Genomic DNA, 21,753 nt, shown 5'->3' with positions numbered 1-21,753 from the left:
CAAGTCTTTAATTTTACAAGAAAAGTGCATGTGTATATATAGCTTTGCTAGAAGGTAAATAGGTGATCTATTAATTTAATTAAAGTCTCCAAAATAAAATTAATTCAATATCAATATTTCTCCTTATAACGCAAACCATTGTGGAAGTCTGTTTTACCATAGTTGGCTCATAACAAACAATTGGTGTCATGCGTATAACAAGTGCATGCTTTCTGAAGAGAACTAATTCCTTTCTATTTACAATTATTTCTCCACTTTATGAAATGAAACATGCTATAGAACTAAACAACTGTATGCTTCGTTCCCTGGTTAAAGCACCTGAACAAAAACGGAAACATATCCCGTTTGTGTAACTACAAACACGTAATACAGCACTGCCATCTCTTCCGCCTTCACCAAGATGGCGGCAGTACGGGGGCATGACGTAGTAATTCTGCGACAAGTGAATGGTCTGCGTCACCTGCCGTTGCCATGGGAAACCGGCAGATTTGACAGCAGGCTTGGAGACAGGGAGAGGTGGGCAGGAGGAGGTCGCAGTGTGGCAGCTGCATGTATATAGGAGGTTTGTATGTTATTGCTATATAGATTGCTGCTGTGTGTCATGTGCCTTCCAGTACGGTGTCATTTGTACTTTGCCCATCGCCATGTATTCAACTTTATTGTAGTAATCTATGATAGTGATTCCATGTATATAGCTGACTACTGTTCCTGACCTCCAGAGACAGTGTCAGGGTTTTTTTTAAAAAATGTTTTCCTTGCATCACTGCGAGGCATGAGACCACTGTCCAGCATCAGAATTTGCAGTAAAATACAGGGAATTCATCGTAAAATGCTGTTTTTCTTGCTTAAAAAATTGTGTATTAATGATTTTCACATCGTTGATACATCTAATGGGGATTTAAGTGCCAATATCTGTTCTATAGTGTATTGCAGTATTTATGCTACAGTAACATATGGAATAAGAAGGGCACGCTTTTAGTTGCTGCTGCTCCATGTATAATCCAGTTTATAACATTGTGATCATTGACAGTGTTTATTTTTTTTTAGATTTATCTACTGTCTAGTATTGCTTTCCTTGGTTTGTCATGGGTTGCATTTGTGTCTGTGTTTTATACCATATTCTGTATTAGTTGAGATTTATTAAAGATGATAGTGTTTGAATTATAAAAAAAATACTTGCATTCAAAAGTCATTTTGCATAAATAGCAGTGTCTTATGTCTGCATTTAGCAATTGTCACTCAAGGTTGGCAAGTTATGCACATATGGTATATGAACTCTATAATTGATGCAAAGTTATTTTTTAGGTGTACATATGTAAAATGTATAATGCACTGTACATTGTTGAATATATTAAATGCCACTAAAGAGTTCTGTGACCATATTAATAAACTAGGCTGCAGGCTAGTTATCTAAGATGTAGCAACTTCTGCTGTCCTTTGTTGTGGACATTAGGGGTGGTATTCCTAGTAGTCCTTGTCCTAAATATTGGACTGATGACATTTCTACTTGCTCATTGTACTGAATATCTTGGTATCTGTTTCCATCTAGTCAGTGGCTTTCTGGAAGAAAGTGAAAGATCAGCACAGAGACAATAATAAGTCTATTGTAGAAGAAAGGAACCACTTGTTTTGTTTTAGAAGAAGTAGCAATCCTAATACCATTTTCTTATATGATGAATGCCATAATATCTGTAAATATATGTAGTTTTAAAAGATTTATTAGATGGAAGCATTCAAATGTATCTCTTAGTCCATTTCGGCTGAGACACTAGTAGTGTTCAGTTCTCCACACAGGAAGATCCTACAGCCAAGCAGCGGTGTCTGCCACATTATCCAGCTGAAGTTCTGATATGTAAAAGTCTCAGAGCTAGATTTACTAAGCTGCGGGTTTGAAAAAGTGGGGATAGCAACCAATCAGATTCTAGCTTTCATTTATTTAGTACCTTCTACAAAATGACAGCTAGAATCTGATTGGTTGCTATAGGCAACATCCCCACTTTTTCAAACACGCAGCTTAGTAAATCTTAGCCCTCAGTGTGAAACAGACTTTCAAATATAATGGCTTTAGCTGGATACCAAGAAAGGGTTGACAGTGGAGCATTGCTGGGCTCCATGATATCTTGGGAGTTCCATGCTGGAGAACTGAAGATTATTAGTATCTCTATGGTTCAGAAGTATATGTTTTGATAGGTACTGGGGGTTCATTAAGTGCCCCCACCCCCCGTAATAGTATGTCCTTTATAATATTGCCATATTCGAATAGTACATGAAACACTCATGCTAGTATTCTGACCTAGAAAGTTTTTTCTATTCTTTTGAAATGAAATCTGTTGCTGTGGCTATGTTGAGAAGAATAGGTGTGCACAAATATTCCAACTATATTCTACCACCAGAGGAAGATTTGTGTCCTGCATAATTATAATCATGTGTATCCTCAATATTTAAATAGTATGTAATATATTTGACAAAACTATATGCTATTGTGTATCAATTCATGGAGCACCATAAGAGCATTATAAATGTAACAATGATAACTTTATTTAAATACATTTGTTATATATACAATATATTCCACTGTGTTTGTGTTAAATTGGTTTTAATATTTTTTTAACTGATTTGTTTAAGTTAAGTTATTTGTATTATATGCCTCTTTGAATATCTTTGTAGTTTTTACAAAACTTGATTTGACATACAGTCATTTAGGTACCAGTGTGGAGATGACATGGCCAGTCTAGAAGAGGATTATACTTAGTATGTAGTATGAATACAGTTTTCAGGACTGTTACATAAATAAAACAGCAATATAAGAACCATATCTGTAAATACCATATAATGACAAGACATCCTGGATTAGAAGATTATATAGTACATTTAGATGCAGACAGTACCATGGAAACATATGCTGTATCATGTTTTTATGGAATTCAAATAGCATATTTATATTCAGAGCTCACTAACAATGTGCTGTATTCATTTGTTTTAATTGTTTATTTTGTAAAAAAACAAACAATTAAAACAGATTTAATTGTGACAGCAATCACATGTATTCTACTTTCACAAATCACTGTTTTTATATTGGTCTAGTTTTTTCTAGAAATGTAAAGTCACGTGGCTAAACAGTGCTTTGCAGAGTAGGAGCAGATTGTTCCTGACAATGTGCATGCTTTGCACCATCAGTTACCAGATATATGACTTTTACACATCCTGATTCTGACTAATGTTGGCATGCAGTGTACTAGTATTGGTGGAATAATAACTGGAAGGTTACAGATATGGGAGCTAAAAGGTAGAGAAACAGGTATTGCAGAACAGGTCTAAAGGCTATTTAACATTAGTAGATTTCTTCTGTTGTACATTGTAGGCCAGTCCAGTCCAGTTGTATAGTACAGTCCAGGCCGTGTTCTCCAGCTGTTCTTAAAGTCCATCAGCTACTATACATGTTGGAGATAAGGCGTTAGCAATTTGTGGCTCTTCAGATGCTGTGATCTAACTCCCAGACGGGCAGAGCATGCTGGGATCTGTATTTCTGAACAGCCGGAGAATCACAGGTTGCTTATGCCTGTAAAAGATGGCTATAGAGTGTAACAAATAACAAAGTCAGGAATTTGTACACAGATAATAAACATTTGCTGTTTTGAAATCTTAAGAGTATCACAGGGGTTCAATCCAACGCAAACCAGTCCGTGGAGATGTTTGTCAAGAAATCCTCACTCATTTTTCCTCACACCCATAGAGGTGTGTAGATTACTTACCATACCATCCTGTTGAATAGATTCTCGCCCTCAGTGTGAAATTGAGATCAAATATTCTATAATCTATTCAGGTCAAATATATATGGTAGTAGAAGAGTGAGGTAATGAATCTCTTATGGTCAGAATAGCAGTATTACAGAAGTAATCTTGTTAAGGAAAAGGAACTAGTGGGAATCCATGTAGGACATATTAGACACAAGAAACATTTACAGAAGATAATGTAAGTGTAAGATGGATGATAATAAATGTGAATCTGAAATATTAGATGTAGCACGCATAAATTATAGGATCAGAAAGATTAGAGAAAGTAAGTGGTACTAAGATTGGAAGGTTTACAGAGATTAGCCTGTATTTGTTTGGATGTAATACTGAAGTTGAAGTTAATCAAATCTGTCTAATTTTATGTAGGCAGCGAAGATAATACATATCAGAAATCTACGGTTACCTTCAAGATGGCCAATAACAAGATCAGCTGCAGGTAAGTTGTAATATTTGATGTACAATTTTAAATAAATAATCACTGGGTTGAAGAGAGGTAAATGTGTCATACAAATGACTTATTTATTTTCCTATTAATGGCACTGGGAAGATTGTAGCACAGAAGCCTCTTACTCCCCTCCGTGAACATAAAGCTAAACTTCGTTGCAATTGAGAATGACACAAGGGACTCATTGTCTTGGGAACAGGCTGTAAGACATGGGTAATGACTGGTGGTCCGTGATTCTCAGCTCTCTTCATATATACAGTTATATACTTAGTAAAGCTGATATATATATATATATATATATATATATATATATATATATATATATATATATATATATATTTGACGCTTGACTATTACAGCAGCAGGGACTGTAATAACATTGTGTTCAAATACAATCTCTGTTCCAGTTCATCCCAAAGGTGCTCGATGGGGTTGAGGTCCGGACTGTGTGCGTGCCAGCCATGTTCTTCCATACTGAACTCCTCAAACCATGTCTTTGTAGACCTTGCTTTGTGCACTGGGACACATTCGTGTTGGAATGGAAAAGGGCCTTTCCCAAACTGTTGCCACAAAGTTGGAAGCATACATTAATGCCAGTGGATGTTCGGAACTCTTCAGCTATTGTATCAACAGAGTGTTGGTGACTTCTACTCACCATGCACCTTAGCAGTTGTTGACCCCCATCTGTGAATTTACGTGGTCTTCAGCTTTGAGACTGAGTTGCTGTTGTTCCTAAACGCTTCCACTTTCTAATAATATCACTTACAGTTGACCGTGGAATATCCAGCAGGGTTGAAATTCCACGAACAGTCTTATTGCAAAGATGTTATCCTATCACAGTGCCACGCTCAAAGTCACTGAGCTCTACAGAACGACCCATTTTGTATTCCAAATGGGGACTGCATGACAAGGTGCTTGATTTTATACACCTCTGGCAACAGGTCTGATTGAAACACCTCAATTCAATAATTAACAGGTGTGGCCAAATACTATTATCCATATAGTCAGTGCCGGATTAAAGGAATGGAGGGCTAAGGGGGCCTCCATCCCCCGTGAGGGCCCCCCCCCCCCCCGTGATCCGAGCTGCAGTAAGGAGACTACAGCGTGCCGGGGAAGGACCGCAGTGAAAGTGCTCAGCAGCACTGATCGCGCCGGGGGCGCCCCCGCCCCCGACCGATCAATACTGCTGCTGAGCACTTTCAAGGGCCCCCTGGATGCCCGAGGCCCCTGGGCTGTAGCCCAGTTAGCCCTATGGTTAATCCGGCCCTGCATATAGTGTATATATATTTGACAGATCATGATCTTCTAATTTTAATTCCCCCTGCACTTTTCACCAATCACTTGTCTTTACATTTTTTTATATTTCACCAAATTCATGCATGGGTGGTTACGGGCAAACTTCGAAGCAATAGGTATCCAGGGACCGCTAGGACCATATTTCTGGAACATAAATGGGTTAAGAAAGAAATGTGCACTAAGAATGATGGCTGTATATTTTACATGTGCAGATCTGGAAACCTATTAACTAAAGGGATAATAAGATTATGCTGACCCTGGATAATCTATAGTTTGGATTCAGCTGATTTAAATTGATACTTTTTAAGAACTTAGTTATTAGGAAACAACTGAATATAATTAACCCTCTTTTTATCTATATATCCTTTTTTTATTTTATTTTTGGGGCAGCACGGTTGCACAGTGGTTAGCACTTCTGCCTCACAGCACTGAGGTCATGAGTTCAATTTCCGACCATGGCCTTATCTGTGTGGTTTGTATGTTCTCCCCGTGTTTGCGTGGGTTTCCTCTGGGTGCTCCGGTGTCCTCCCGCACTCCAAAAACATACTGGTAGGTTAATTGGCTGCTATTAAATTGACCCTAGTCCCTCTCTCACTCTCCCCCTCTCTCCCTCTCCCTCCCTCTCCCACTCCCCCTCTCCCTCCCTCCTCCAAGAGGGCAGGGACTGATGTGAGTGAGTTCTCTGTACAGCGCTGCGAAATTAGTGGCGCTATATAAATAAATGATAGTTTTTGAACCTTTTATAACCACAATAACATATTATTTCAGCATAACAGGTAGTGATGTCCTTGCTGAAATGTTTTTTTTTCCCTCAGAAACCTCTCTATGACATGTTGTGAGGTACAGAAATAACAGATCTCACCATAGCTGTACAGTGTTGTGGAGAAAGAGCATCTCCGATTTTTAGGGTGATACGTGTATAACATTCACATTCTGGAGATCCTTATTTAAAGTCCAGTGTTGACTCCTTGGGACTTTGTCACTTTGTAATCATGTGTTATCAAAAATTAGGTTGTAAACTTGATCAGGTAGGAAAACTGTCTGAACAACACCTCCTTAAGCTGGGTACACGCTACACTGTTTTCGTCCAATAATCGGCTCAAACAGCCGACATACGACTGCTCGTTCAAAAGTCGGGTCAGTGTGTACAGTGACACGATGGTCGAAAGTCTGCCCAAAAGGACGATTCTCGCCTCATTTGGTTGGTCGTACCGTTTAATATTTTCGTTCCAATCTCGTTTCCGCTGTGTAGTGTGTATAAACTTCCGACCGATCCACAACAGTGAGTACGAAATTACAGTCATTGCTCACGACAACATGGCTGTAAAACTCTTGGTTTGATTTGATTGTTAACATAAAATCGTAGTATTAAATGAGTCAAAGACCTTTGTTTTGGCTTTTAGAAATGCCAAACTTGAAATTTAAATATGTTTTCCTTACTGCATTGGTTACATTCTGAACAACATTTTTTTTCCCCAACACCAGGTGTGTTGTACATTTTATTTAGTATGAAAGTAACTTTTCTGTGATCATGCCTAAAGAGAAATAGATTATATTTTAATTAAATTACACAGGAAAAATGGGCAAAAGTGTACATTTCTATCATGATTCATCCAGTCGTAATATCCCATATTTATATTGTATGTTCCTATCAGACCCATTTCAGCCATTAAATAATAACCTTATTCTCCCACTTATTTTACAATTGTAGTTGCCTTTAATCTATCAATAAGACTGGTCCGATGCACAACATTTTTTTTACTGTGGTGCATGGTTTTAATTCTGACCCTTCCTCCTCCTTTAAAACAAAGGAACAATTCTTTTCTGTGGTTTTAATCATTTTAGCTGAAGCTCAACTGAAGTATTTCTAGAATTCCAAGTATAATTACCTTCCTGTAAATATTCTAAGTGTATTTCAAAGTAAAAAAATGAATTATAAAGTGCTTATGTTATAAACATTTACTGTCATAGTCTGTTCTCCAGTTTAACTGTAGGCAGATAATAAATCACTGAAACCATCGCTTAATAAATAAAACCAGTTAATTGAAATCGGTGCTTTGGGGACAATGTTACGCTGAAAGACTAATTAATGAATTGGCAGATGAGGCATTGTTGGTGGGAATATAACTCATAAATTCTGACATGTAGGTGTTACAAGTCTGCTGTATTTCTTTCTAAATTGTAATCGGTGTGAAGCTCATAATACTTGATTAATTTATAGTTATATAAGATTGTGTGAAGGCTGATTCACGTGGGGGGGGGGGGGTTATTTAACAAAGTGCAAATGTGCAGTTACCCAGAGCAACTAATAAATAATAAACCACAAGCTTTAGTGGATTGTTCGCAGGATAGACAATGAAACCAAATATCTGATTGGTTGCTGACCATTACTGTATTTTTACAGTGTGTAAGTAAAGACCCACTGAGATGGAAGGCAGAACCTTGCTGATCTAGCATTGTTTTGTTTGTTTGGTTTTTCTGTATTTTCATGACATTTTAAAGTTGGACATACCTCCATTCGTGGGGCATGTGGGGGTGTACGCTTTCCCGTACTGCACATGCATGCCTAAATGTGTCTATATATAGATTTATGCTTTAGATTCGCAGCCACTTACTCCTGGAGTGGTGGAACACGGGTGGGTTAGCGTTAGTTGAGAACACTAAGTATGCCCCCTGGAAACGCGACCTAATAAACTCTGAAGCATCCCCAGGTACGCGTCTTAGGAGATGTCTCTTACGCTGGTACCAAGGGCCTGGTGTAAAGATACATGAGGAGGATGATGATGGTTACACCAGCAGCTTTATGCAGCCACTTCTAATTGGCTGTTTGCATATTGACCTTTCCAACCGATAGTACTTAATTCATTAATGTTAGGGCTGTATTATGTCACGTTGTAGTCTTCTATTTGGATTTATTAGTTCCTTTAGTGACACACAATATTGAAAGTGAAAGTATTTCCCTGTTATGGGGGATGCGCTACAGCTGTGAAAACGCTGGTCTGGGCATCAGTGTTGTGATAACGGTCATGTGACTTAGGCTGGGTACCAACTACAGTGTTTTCAGAAGATTATTGGGCCATTCAAACGATAAAGGACCATTAGACCTGATATCACATAAGTGTGTATGCTGCAAAGATGGATGGTTATCGTTCCAAAGCTGATCGTATCATTTGATTGGATTTTTAAACAAAACTCATGTCATTCAACGATAGAACAATGTTGTTCCAATGTTGCAGTGTATATGCACTCAGGACCAGAAGTGTCCATAGATCTCTATGGAGTGTGCAGAGTCATTATATTTTCAACTGATGGTTATGACAGATGAAGAGCACAGATCTGAAGGTAAATGATGTAAAACCTGTTTAGTGTGTACGCAGGAATTGGCATGCTGATCGGGACTTTTTTTTTTCTATCAGTCATTGGTAAAATAGTTATAGAAAACGCATGTAGTGTGTGTACCCAGCCTTACTATTTTAATTGTGACTATGACAAGAGGATGTCTATTTTTGTTGATATTATAGCATCAGAGCCAGGGGCGCACGCAGGGGGGGTTTCTGGTTCTCCAGAAACCCCTTCCCTCCACGAACGAACAGTCCTGTACAGCAGCCGCGGCGCTGTTAAAGAAGCGTCCGCGACGGTGCTGTATTGTACTACAAATACAGCACTGCCGCGGGCCCTTCGTTGACAGCGCCGCGGCTGCTGTACAATTCAGAATCGCCGAAATGGAGCTGCTGTGCATGCGCAGCCACATGCGCAGCAGCTCTTTCTCTTTTTTTTTTATTTTTTTTGAAGGGGGGCGGGGGGCCTTCAAAAACCTGTATTTGCCCCTGAGAGCCTAAAAAGAAGTGTCAGAGAGTTTTAAAATAATGGTGACAATTTAACCACTATATAGATTTTTATTTTTTATTTTTTTTATTGCCAAGTCTAGTATTCACTATGTACATTTCTACTGTAGTTTTATCCAGAGCTTTTAGTTGTATGGGACAAAATGTGATACATAATAATAGTTATTGTATATAAACTTGATCTTTGATTTGATTGCTGTTCCAGAAGAATAATGTTATTTGTTCTACACACTTGTAGTACCCAACTCCTTCCCTATTTCCCTGTATGTGATTGTATATCTCTTGTAATCGGCTTTGTCAAGTACTGTACTTCACCAAATGAGTGGGTCAAAGTATAACATAGATAAACGTTCAGTATAAAACATTCTCTCTAGTATTTGTTTTACTAGTAGCAGAGCTGTGAAAATATCCAGACATAAGTAATAATAGTAAATATATTTATTATATATTTTGGATTGTATACAGGGAAAGCAAATGTCTGCAGTATAGAGTAGATTTACATTTCTGAGCACTGTTGGTAAATAACCATAGTGTGTGTATGGAGGAGTACATGTCACCACCCAATGTCATTAAATCTGTTATTTCAAATCTTCAGTTTTGTTCGCAAACATTGTGGAATAAAAATAGAAAATCACATGCCAGTCCTTGTATAGTATTTGAAATAGAATAATCGTCTCACCGCTCAGAATGTAGCTACCAGTGTGTGTCTATGTCAATCACGGAATCTGCACAACCTCAGAATCGTCTTTCAGTGCTACGATTCATTTCTGTGTATCATATGTTGCTGCTCTTGTAAAAATCAGGTGCTTATTCTGTGAATTGAATGCAAATTACATTACACTTCAATCCGCATAAAGTAAATTATGTTTTTGCACACTTTGTTTGGAATACATGTTGTACTTTGAATAAAGAAAAAAGAAAACCGTGTCTCTCTTTCTGGATTTGCCGTTTCTCTTCTTGGCAAGATGACATTGTCAACCTAAGACCAAGAGAAAAATGATGCTCTGTAATAAAGCTGAACAAGTTCTAAGTGGGGGAAAGGAGGGGGATAGAAAATGCTTTTCAGGGTTGTAGCTTGCAGACTTGTATTTGGAACACCCGAAATTAAATTCAAAATTATTTAAATATGCTATGCAAGGGAAAAAATTATTCCATGTAATACCGTATATACTCGAGTATAAGTCGACCCGAATATAAGCCGAGGCACCTAATTTTACCACACAAAACTGGGAAAACTTATTGACTCGAGTATAAGCCTAGGGTGGGAAATGCAGCAGCTACTGGTAAATTTTAAATATTAAAAATAGATAACTTTACTGAATGCTGGCCCCTCGATAAGGTCTGAATCATGCCCTATATCCTTGTGCTACCTCCCCACACTATATCACTTCCCCACACTACAATGTAACAGTGTAATGTGGGCTAGTTGAAAGAAGAGAGATTGCTAGACTAATGAAGGAGAGAGGGAGATGGCTGCTATTTCATAAATAAATAAATAAGTAATAATAATATAAATCAAGGGGATTTTGGGATTAGACTGCAGCTAAATCTTAATAATGATAGCGCTCAGTTTTTAATATACTGGTGAGAAATAGAAAAACAAATGTAGATATAAAAACAGTCTTAAACCAACCTTATAAATTTGATAGTCCACAAAGAGGTAGGGAAGTCCAGCGGTTCTCCTAAGATGTACCCTAGGTGACAGAAAAGGGGATCCCCATTTGAAACAACAGCGCTAATTCCACGCTGAAGACGGTAATCCACGGAGGTAGTAGAGAGAGCGTCTGAGCTCAGCTGTTCCCGACGTGGCTCTGCGCAGTGTGACGTGATGTCAGAGGTCACTCTGCACAGGCTCCACCTGCACCACCCACCTTGCCCGCTCTGCTGCAGCCTGCATTGCGCTCAGTACGGCACCTCACTCTGCTGCCGCCGGCCACCTCAAGCAGGGACTTTTCATTGTCCTGCAGCTTCACTCGAGTATAAGCCGAGGGGGGGCTTTTTCAGCACAAAAAATGTGCTGAAAAACTCGGCTTATACTCGAGTATATACGGTATTTTACTTTTCCTTCACATATTGTTTGGAGTGTAATTCCTAACGTATACCCAGCAGATGTCAGTGCTGCAGTACCTCACTATAGGAAGCATTTTGCTGACGGCTAGATCTCTTCATGTGCAGCAGTGGAAATAGTGACACTATCATCATCATTTACTTATATAGCGCTAGCAAATTCCGTAGCGCTTTACAATTGGGAACAAACATTAATAAGACAATACCGGGTAATACACTAGTTGGCTGTATCATTTAAAGAGACGTGTAAAACATGCTTGCATAGCATATGTACTCTGTTTGTATTGAATTGAGCCATGGGAGATGTGGGTATAATGAAAATAAAAGCCAGGCAGGACTGTTGATGATGATGATGATGATGATATTATTATTACTTTACATTATTTTATTTTTTTTATATATAATGTTTTACTGTTCTCTTCCCCTACAGCCTCCACCTGTTGGATCTGCCTTGGGAAGATGTGCTTGTTCCTCATATCCTGTCCTATTTACCTCTGCGACACATCATAAGTCTACAGAGGGTCAATAAAGCTTTCCAATCCCTGGCCCAGCTCTATCTGGCCAATTGCCGTAACTTTGATTCCACCCTGGTAATTCAATTTATTTTCAATCCTTTCTTAAGGCTTGGCTATATTGGTGACTGTGTGCTACGTTTATTCACATGCATCCTCAGGACTCAATCCCATGTACCTTGTCTGCCCACTACACAACATGCTTTATAAATGTTTAATGTATAAATGTTTTAAAATCTCTTTGGAAAGGTCATTGGGATTTGTGAAATGTATTAACATACCAAAAGACGCATGGGTTGTCTTGTTACACAGGTAAATATTTCATCCTCTAATTATAAAAGCATGATTACTCCTTACTTGCTACCAATGATTTAATTCCATAATTGCTTACTCTCCCTAAATTTCCAGGAGACTCACAAATTTCTGGGAGTCCACCTGGACTCCTGGGAGAGCAGGGCAACCTCCCGACTCCTATCTAACTTTATAGTAAAGTGTCGGGGTGGGGCTTAGGATGCGTATCGTGTCAAATTGTGGCCCCGCCCCTGCTGTAATTGGTCAGAAAATGTGATGGCTGTTTAGGGGGTGGGGCCAAATGAGGCAATCTGCCACCAAAGGGGTATTTCTGCCACTGGCACCAGGGGAGCTTTTCAAGTGAGCTTCAAATAAAGGATGTTTTCAGGACTGGTGTCTACCATGTGAATTAGGTATATATTGTAATAAGTTAATTTTATATTAATTTCTTCCGCATAGATTCAGACATAAATATCTTATACTTTTAAATACATAGGACCAAGTTGCAAATGTGGAATTAGATCAAAATTGCTGTTGGCATCTGCATTTCTTAATGGCAAATCCTTGCCTCCAATTTTAAGACTAATACAGTAAAGATCTAAATTCACTAAAGTGGAGTTTTGTTACGCCTGTCTTTTATTGTTATTCAGTTTTTTGGTTTAAGCATGCAGTTGTCATGGTAACAAAGGGTATATTCTCATCTTTGAGCTGGATGTTTGTTGCCTCCAATTTAAGCTTGAGTTGGCTGTTGTTAACATATCATGGTAAACTTCTATCCAGTGCAAAAATGTGACAAATCTTCAGAGAAAATAAACTAAAACTAAGCCACACTTGCCTGCTCTCACAGAATGTCATGAAGAGTTCTCCTGGACTCTCGGAAGAGCCGGACACCGCCCCGGATCGCGAATCAAGTGGGCGGGTGGGTTGATGATGTGATTCGCTGCATCATCATGGCCCCGTCCCTGCTGCTTAATCATATAATAACCCCACCCACACTTGTCTCTCGGACCTCTCCTCCGGGGCCTCCTTCTCAAGACACTAAATATAATAAAAATAAAGACTAGTTAAAAAAGAATAGTTTCTTCACCGTTAACATTAATTCCTTGTTTCGCAAATTGAGTTGGATTTTGTTGCTGTGATAAATGTAGCTCACAGATTTCTTCACACTGTAGAATCAATTGTATGATATGAAGCAATCCATAATATATTACATGGATTCATTCTGCTCTCAATCAATAATTATTCAGTAAGGTAATTGGAAAGGAAGATGTAGAATAATATTCCTCATCATCTGTGCAGTCACAGGTTATCAATGAAGATGTTATAAGAGTCAGAGACTTATCTGCGAGATTAGATTTGAAACATTGACCTTTTATGTAGTGAGCAGTAGGTGGCACGGCTGATTGAAAAATATTGCTACCAAGCTGACAAAGGCAGTTAGATAGTAGAGAAATCCAATATCAAACAAGGCTAGGTTGGGCTCTGAAAATACTCATGAAACAAATCAACAATTGCTATTTAATAGACTATATTTTTTATATATTTATGATAAAGGGAATTTACAAATATCTATTATCTATCTCTCCAATATATCTGTTTTTGCACTTGCAGTGTGGTGGATGAGAAAGTTACATACATGTTCGGCATGTTATGTCCTGTCGTAGTAAAATAACGCTTACACTACATGTGTTTCGGAATGTTACAACAAGTATTTTATATTGTATGAACTTATATTTTGGGTCTACAGGCTCTTTAACAATACATTGCTCTATCATTTTTAAATACAGTTGCTGAACGATTTAGCGCTTGTGGGAGACTAGTATGTAAGACTGAATTAGCCTTTGTAGTAATGTGGCTTGTCAGTTGGTTATGTAATACCTAAAACCCAAATGCATGAAGTCATTTACTAAAGCAAATTCTTGTGTTTGGATAGTTTGGCTGTATTCTTTGGAATATACTAAAGCCGCCAATCTAAAATATTTTATTTAATATAACCATTGTAATAGTACTTCCTTAGCTGAGAATACGATTGAACAGTATCAGTTAGCGATTTATGTCTACCCTACAGGTCCAGATTATTACGGTAATTACAGGGGTCTCAGGAAGACAAAACCTTCAACAATTAGAGTAATAGAAATGTTACTGGCGTTACAGCTACACACTTATATCTTCTCCTCTTGTGTCAAATCTGGAAACCTAGTGGATCCCAAGCCCACATTTGTGTGTTATATTAACCATGCTGCTCACCCTTTATAAAGAAGCATATTAATGAGTGTTCTGCAAGAAAGCTAATATAAATGTATCTTGTTTGTCTATATGGATATTTCATTCTTTACTTACTGTATATTCTTACAGCTTGGCTCACAGCTACCCAAAAGCGCTTTTTCAAATATGCTTAAGCACAATTCAGTGTTGCAGAGACTGGACCTACGGAGCTGTTCTGATTGGTTGACAGACAAGGAGCTACTTCCAGTTATTGGCCAGAATCATCATCTCCTTCGTATCAATTTGAACAGCTGTGTTCAGCTGACCAGGCAGTCATTGGTGGCCATCTCACTCAGCTGTCCTCACTTACAGAATATATGCCTTGGGCACTGTGAATGGGTGGACTGCCTCTCTCTTCGTAGCCTGGCAGATCACTGTAAACATTTGGTGGCGGTGGACCTGACGGCTTGCCGTCAGCTGAAGGACGATGCAATGTGTTTCCTGGTGCAGAGGAGCAGGCAAATTAGGTCCCTCTCACTGGCCGTCAATGCAAACATTAGTGATATTGCTGTGGAGGAAGTGGCTAAGAATTGCCGAGATCTGGAGCACTTTGATTTAACAGGATGTCTACGTGTGAAGAACGAATCCATTAGGTAACAATTCTTTCATATCACTTTGTTGTATTTCCACTAATGGTCATTGGAAGTGTTCTGAGGAAGCAGCAGATCTTGTGACCGGTGATAGTCTGTCTGATAACCTCATATGTGTCATACTCTGATAGAATTTATACTGTGATGTTCCCCTTATTTAAACATGTAGCTAATTAAGACCAAGTGAAATGGACACAACAGCCATTGTCATTATACTTTATTGATATAGTGGCAACATCTGCAACACTGTACAATTAGAATTATTATTCAGGCCCTTCAGTCTATGCTGTATGGAACTTACAATTGACTTTCCTTACTGTAGGGGCACACACACAGGCCAATTTAGTCGGAAGCCATTTTAACCTTTTCCTTGATTTTTGGATAGCTGTATTCTTAATTCTGCATTTAAAAAATGTAAGCTGCCTGTTTATCTACCTCTGGACATTTGAACTACATTATGTCTGGTTTTATATAAGCATATGCTTGACAATGATATTATATGGGTAATACCAGTCAGCAGTGCAGTACCTTCTCCAACCACATTACATGCTGGAGCTCTTAGACACAAATTGTAGCAAGATCTTTTTTCAGGGAATGGCTGGCAACGCTTGGCTTGAGGAATAGGATGGATAAGTAACCCTTGGTACAGCACAGAACTCGTCAATTCAGGTTCCCGCCTGGTGGGCTCTGGTGGGCCTGCATTACTAATATGGGAATTCCACAGCAGTAGCAGCTAGTACCTATTGGCTCTTCTGCATACCAGTGCTGTAATGTAGGGTTGTTTGAGTTCCTGTTAGCTTGAATCAGCCTGACCTATCTCATGAACAAGAGGATTTCTTTCACAGAGCTGCCGCTCACTGGATGTTTTTTTGAGTACCATTCTCTGTAAACTCCAGAGGTGTGTGTGTGTGTGTGTGTGTGTGTTAGGAGAGTTCAAAGTCACTTAGATCCCTGATCCTTCCCCATTCTGGTGTTTGGTTGGAGTAACAAATGAACCTCTTGACCGTGTCTGCATGCTTTTATGTGTGGTGTTGCTGGCACATGACTGGCTGATAAAATATCTGCATTAACAAGCAGGTGTACCTAATAAAGTGGCCTCTGAATGTACAATGACTATAACCCACTCAATGCATTCATTTTAGAACCATCCTTCGGTCAGTCCCAGCCCCTGCTGTCCCCTTGCCAACCCTCCCCTTGACTAATGATTTTTTATTCCACTTACCATTATTGACCCATTGTTTCAGTTTTGATGTCACCACAATCATTCCAATACAATGATCTGTACTCAGTCAGTGGACATATCCTGGCAATTATGTAGCACCCACTTTCCTCGGCTAGGGTGTGTACTAGTCTTTGTGTGTCTTGTCTACATATGGACTTATTACCCTGTATTCAGTATCGCAGAGTGTCTTCACCTTGGTCTAAGTATTGTAGGCTCTTTGTGGGGTAGTGTCCTGGATTGAGGAACCCTCTACCCCTTACACTGGACCACAGGCACACACAATGGATATATTACTACACCAGGCTGGTCTTTAGAAGCCACACTGGCACGTTTAGTAGTGAGGCGTGGATTTTTAAAGTTTTTGTAGATTTTTTTAAAAAAAAATATATCTGTTTGGCTCCAAACGATGGTTATGGGTAACTTGAGAACAATACTAACTAATATCCAATACATAATTTATACAGGCCTCACTAGTTTTATTCCACTAAGAGGTACCGCTATCCTTTCTAATGACTTATAATATTGCTCTAAACACAATAACTACAACTAGTAACATACACTAAACTCTATCAAAGTTACTTTAAGTTTGCTAACACATATCACACAAATGTAACTGAATATCAGACAGATGTATACAATCATGCAGTCTTTGTTAATAGGCAGGAGTATGAGAGAGAGTTCAGTGCTCCCTATATAGTGATATCGGTAAATTGCAGCCACTTGGAGTAGGGGGTTGAAGGGATAGCTCGGCCCTTAATAGATAGAAACAAAAGATAACTCACTGGGCGCATAGAGTGACGCAGGCAAATTGCAATAAAACATAAAACTTTTAATATGTAATCATAAATACAACTGGGTTGCAACTCTAATGTGTACACAATATATTACACAGATATATGCATAACGTATCAAGAGGTATACTGGAGATACCGTAATCCACTGAAACAAAAAAAATGGCCATATATTGATTCCAAGGGATCCTTAATCCCTGAAAAAGCCCCAGGGTGAAACACGTTGGTTTACGCTATTTCCACCACACACATCACCGCCACTCTGTTTTCAACTCTGAGCGGATCACCATACAAGCGGTCGGACTACAAGACGTATGCGCAAACATAACCACACAGAGACCACAACTTCTGCATTCAGCAATCGGACACTTTCGACGTCCCCACGGTTACCAGCTACAGCCAGGCAGAAGAAATCCAATAACTATGGAGGACCTTCAAGCCCTGTTTATACGAGGGTAAGTCTCCTACCATGAGATTTGGTGCTACTGGTACGACCCTATGGATATAACTTTTTTAGCCAACCGCTAAGGAAAACTGAATAGTCTGAAAGCCTCTACTGGAACCGGCTTCCTCGCTGCCCATCATAATAGTGGACTGTATTAGCCCCAGCAGCAACAGGTATAAACTTAACCCCGGAATTCTCTCAAATTTTCTTCTCTGTGGCTGTTATGAACTATATATGCCAACTGTTTCTTTTTTAACTTGGAATCAATATATGGACATATTTTTTTGTTTCAGTGGATTACGGTATCTCCAGTATACCTATTGATACGTTATACATATATCTGTGTAATATATTGTGTACAGAGTAGGGTTGCAACCCAGTTGTATTTTTGATTACATATTAAAAGTTTTATGTTTTATTGCAATTTGCCTGCTCCACTCTATGCGCCCAGGGAGTTATCTTTTGTTTGTTAATAGGCAATTCAAACACAGATCACTTCTTCTCTTTCCTAGGTGATTTGATTAAACTCGCTACCTTGTCCTTCTTTCCTCCAATGCAGAATACAATTTACACCCTGCCGCTTCTTCTCTTCTTCTTAGGCATAAGGATAGTAGTCACTTGAATAAAAGCTGGTTCCTCAGCACACAGTTATAGGCTTTCCCACAGATAACAGATGACGTCAAACTTTAGTGCAGTTTTTCTCAGTTTTAAGCTTCGTCTCTGTCGCTACATTTCACCATTGTTATTATATCAGTCCCACAAAAGGCTACAATATTCTTCAGGACTCCCCACCTGTTCTTTACCTCCATCAGGATGTCGTCTCCCTGAATCCCCCCTCAAAATTCCAACTGCTGTTTGTAACTGCTCCTTCACAGGACTCTCCTCCCCACTGCATGCTGGGAGATGTAGTTCTATGCCTGCAGTGGAGGCATCCAAAGCACAAGTGCGGTCCGCTTGGGTCGCCGGCGCCACAGTTACATTGGCTGCCTACACTATACCTTAACCTAGCCGAAAGTACAGTAAGTAGGTCAATAATAAAAAAGTTAAGGACCACACCAGGTAACTGAAAGGCTGTTATATAATTTTGTCTACTCCTACAATGCTGAGGTTTATTTCTTGAAGCTGTTCCCTAAACCTGTTAAAAGCATTTTATTGCCTTGTAACACTGCTTAAATCTGTTCTTTGTACTCCACAACAATGAACTGTAGGCAAAATATTTGTATTATTTGCTTACAATGGGATGTTTCGAAGACCATTAAATAATCACACAAGTGTTGGTTTTAAATCCGGTGTTCCTCTCATGGAGAAAGATATTAATGTTTCAAATGTTAAGAGTAATCAATCATTTATAGAGCCTTTGAAAAAATTATAAGGTGTTTGAATATTTATCTTAGAGAATCTTAATTTAAACATAAAGAGAAGAGGGTTCTGATCTGCTCAAGGGATTGGGCTATCCTCATCTAGATACATCCCAAAACAAATAGCGAGTATGATGTGAGGGGGTGCTCTCCCATCTGAACATATAGATCAAGGGTTATATTGTGAAATAAATCACCAAAAGTAGTTGATTTTTGAAGCACTCCAGTTCACTAGTAACAATAATATAAAAACAAATTTATTGCATAATACATTAAAATAATTATTTGTAACCAGGCCTCAATGATCGGTGAAAAAGTTTTTCTTTAAAACCAAGAAATGTGAAAACGTATAAAAGTAAGTGAGATATAAATAAAAACACTAGAGTGCTCAACAACCAACTTCTTTTGGTGATTTATTTCACAATATAACCCCAGAATCTTAATTTACACAGCTTCTCGAATGTAAAGGGAGAACAGATAACCTTCTCAGTTAGAATTCTCCAATACATTAAAAAAATTCTGCTTTTGGTTGTTTTTTTTTTGTTGGTTAATAAAAAACGACCTCCCCCTGACTAACTTAACCATGGGATTCCTGTCTCCTTCCCTCACATTTCTTGCTTCACTCTCTGCTGTTATGGTGTCCAAACACTTGCACTGCTCGCTGTATTCATTAAGAGTGCACTAGGGTGTCGATCCCTGGAGAACAGACCAATTTACCAGCTGAGGCAGGGCTAGAACTGCGGGGGTCTTGGACACGGGGACCTCACTATTATGTCAGTCGAGGGGCAGGGTAATTGGTGTATTTAAGAAAAGTGTATGAAAGTTCTTAACACATATCAGAGAGGACAAATTAGTTATTGGAAAATCTTTTGTACCATCCTTTTCCTACCAAGCAATAGTAACTTATATCAGCAAACATTTGGCATTAATTTATTTTGTCATCTACTACAAGGGATTGTTTCTTCGGCTTAGTTTTTGTGTCGATAATTTCCCTTCTATGCATATTACCTTGCATACTTGTTTACAGATGAATCATGAGTTCTGCCTTACTGAAAACATAGCTTAATTAAAAGAACCAAAACCACTCTCTACACCCACTAATATGAACACAAAACTTACTAAGGGAAGTACACAAAGAGGTGTCCACAAACCTGTACTACCACCTATGGACATTTACTACTCTGCCCCTCCCATGCTCCTCTATTCCTATTACAACACCAGCAGAAAAGTTTGTGAGTGGGATTGACTAATCACAAGCCGCAATCAAGAAAAAAATGGCTTGTGATTGGTCCTCCTACCTCCCATTGACACCATTTAAAAGTGGTGCATCCAATTTGTTTGCCAGCTATGTGTTACAGAATCTGCAGATACGCAAGTAGCAGGGCTCTGGGGTAATTTAATTTACATTAGTAAATGCTTTGACCTCAGTGGTAGTGCATGTACTAGTCTAGTAATATGTTTAGATTGTAACCTCTTCAGGTCACACACTCCCTTTCTTATTGAAATATTCGGTACTTGTGTGTCACATTTGCAATCATTAAAGTACAACATAAGCATCAACATTATACACACTTTTCACACCAGGTTTTAGAAAGTTATTTTCTGTAATAACAACAGGTTCTTTCCCCGTAGGACCCTGGCAGAGTACTGTACCAAACTGAAGTCCCTCAAAGTAAAGCACTGCCATAACGTGACAGAATCCAGTTTGGGAATCCTGCGGAAGAGAGACGTAACATTGGATGTGGAGCCCCCCTTACAGAGAGCACTGGTTCTCCTGCAGGATGTGGTTGGATTTGCACCATTTATTAACCTTCAAATATAGCAATATAACATTTTCAGTCACCCATTATCTCATTCACCACCACTGAAAGAAAGCAATCAAGCCCCATACCACCACCACCACACCGGCACGCTGTCTGCAGCCAGACTTTATACCGGCAGTAAACATTTTAAAAGGTGCTGTGAGGACAGAGGACATTACTTTGTGGCTTGAGGCAGCCGAGATTTACTGCCATAATTCAAAAGGAGGTTGATGGTGATTATTAGCACATCAGGATCTTTGATTTGTTGACCTTTTACAGGAGCAACAAACAGCAGACTGCCCCGCTGGTGACATTACGGATGGGTTTATTTATTACTGCAGAACCAGATGAGATATATTTACACAGTGTCATTCTCTAGCTAACATCGCAGTACCTGATGCTCAGTTGCAGACTAGATGAACAGTATAGTTTGTGATTGTGAGTATAGGGTTCAGTCATTTGCTTAAAGTCTTCTGTGGTTAAATATTTAATCAACTTTTAATATGATGTAATAAAAGTAGAGGATTACCTATAAATTTACCTGTGTAAGTTTTTATAACAATTACAGATCAAATGAAAAGCTAAACCTGTAATTGCAAGACAAATATACAAACATGGTAAAATAAGTTGGTATAGTACAAAGTTAATATGTAAAGTTAATTGGTTCCATATATTTTTGAGCACAATGTAGTTGATCTCATTGATTACACACAGTATACATCATTCCACAATATGTGGACGCAGAGTGGATTATTTTTGCATAACTGAGTCTATTTGACCTCTTTTGGCAAGTGGGAACATACTGGCAAAAGTAAAAGTGTCCCTTCAAAGTTCTGCCTATTTTTGGACTAATTGCCACTTATCCAATGCATTTTTATATTTTTGTTAGAGTTAAGTTCCCATAAATGCTCTTTCCTGTATAAATTTCTCCTGCATAGTGCAAACGTTGTTCTATTGAAATTACAGGGCTCACCAACACAATGATTTTGTGGGGGGAATAAGGCCACCCTCTAAACCAGGAATACCCCAC

At 38.8% G+C, this 21,753-nt stretch overlaps 1 protein-coding gene across 1 annotated transcript; it reads left to right on the top strand.

Moving 5' to 3' along the window:
• Positions 1-453: 453 nt before the first annotated feature.
• Positions 454-21,259, top strand: FBXL15 (F-box and leucine rich repeat protein 15). The gene is made up of 5 exons (XM_075216621.1): positions 454-562; positions 4,161-4,230; positions 11,878-12,037; positions 14,606-15,108; positions 20,554-21,259. Exons 1-5 carry the CDS (start codon positions 550-552, stop codon positions 20,741-20,743), a joined length of 936 nt encoding a protein of 311 aa, XP_075072722.1. The 5' UTR covers positions 454-549; the 3' UTR covers positions 20,744-21,259.
• Positions 21,260-21,753: the final 494 nt, after the last annotated feature.

Source organism: Mixophyes fleayi, chromosome 6, assembly GCF_038048845.1.
Source record: "Mixophyes fleayi isolate aMixFle1 chromosome 6, aMixFle1.hap1, whole genome shotgun sequence".
Classification (NCBI taxonomy): Eukaryota; Metazoa; Chordata; class Amphibia; order Anura; family Limnodynastidae; genus Mixophyes; species Mixophyes fleayi.
This window is presented reverse-complemented; position numbering and strand designations above follow the sequence as displayed.

What these genes read in the sequence shown, in the direction of transcription:
- FBXL15 (XM_075216621.1), top strand. An exon ending in AATAACAAGATCAGCTGCAG is followed by an intron (nt 4,231 to 11,877) that starts GTAAGTTGTAAT and finishes CTTCCCCTACAG; the next exon opens with CCTCCACCTGTTGGATCTGC. An exon ending in GTGAAGAACGAATCCATTAG is followed by an intron (nt 15,109 to 20,553) that starts GTAACAATTCTT and finishes CTTTCCCCGTAG; the next exon opens with GACCCTGGCAGAGTACTGTA.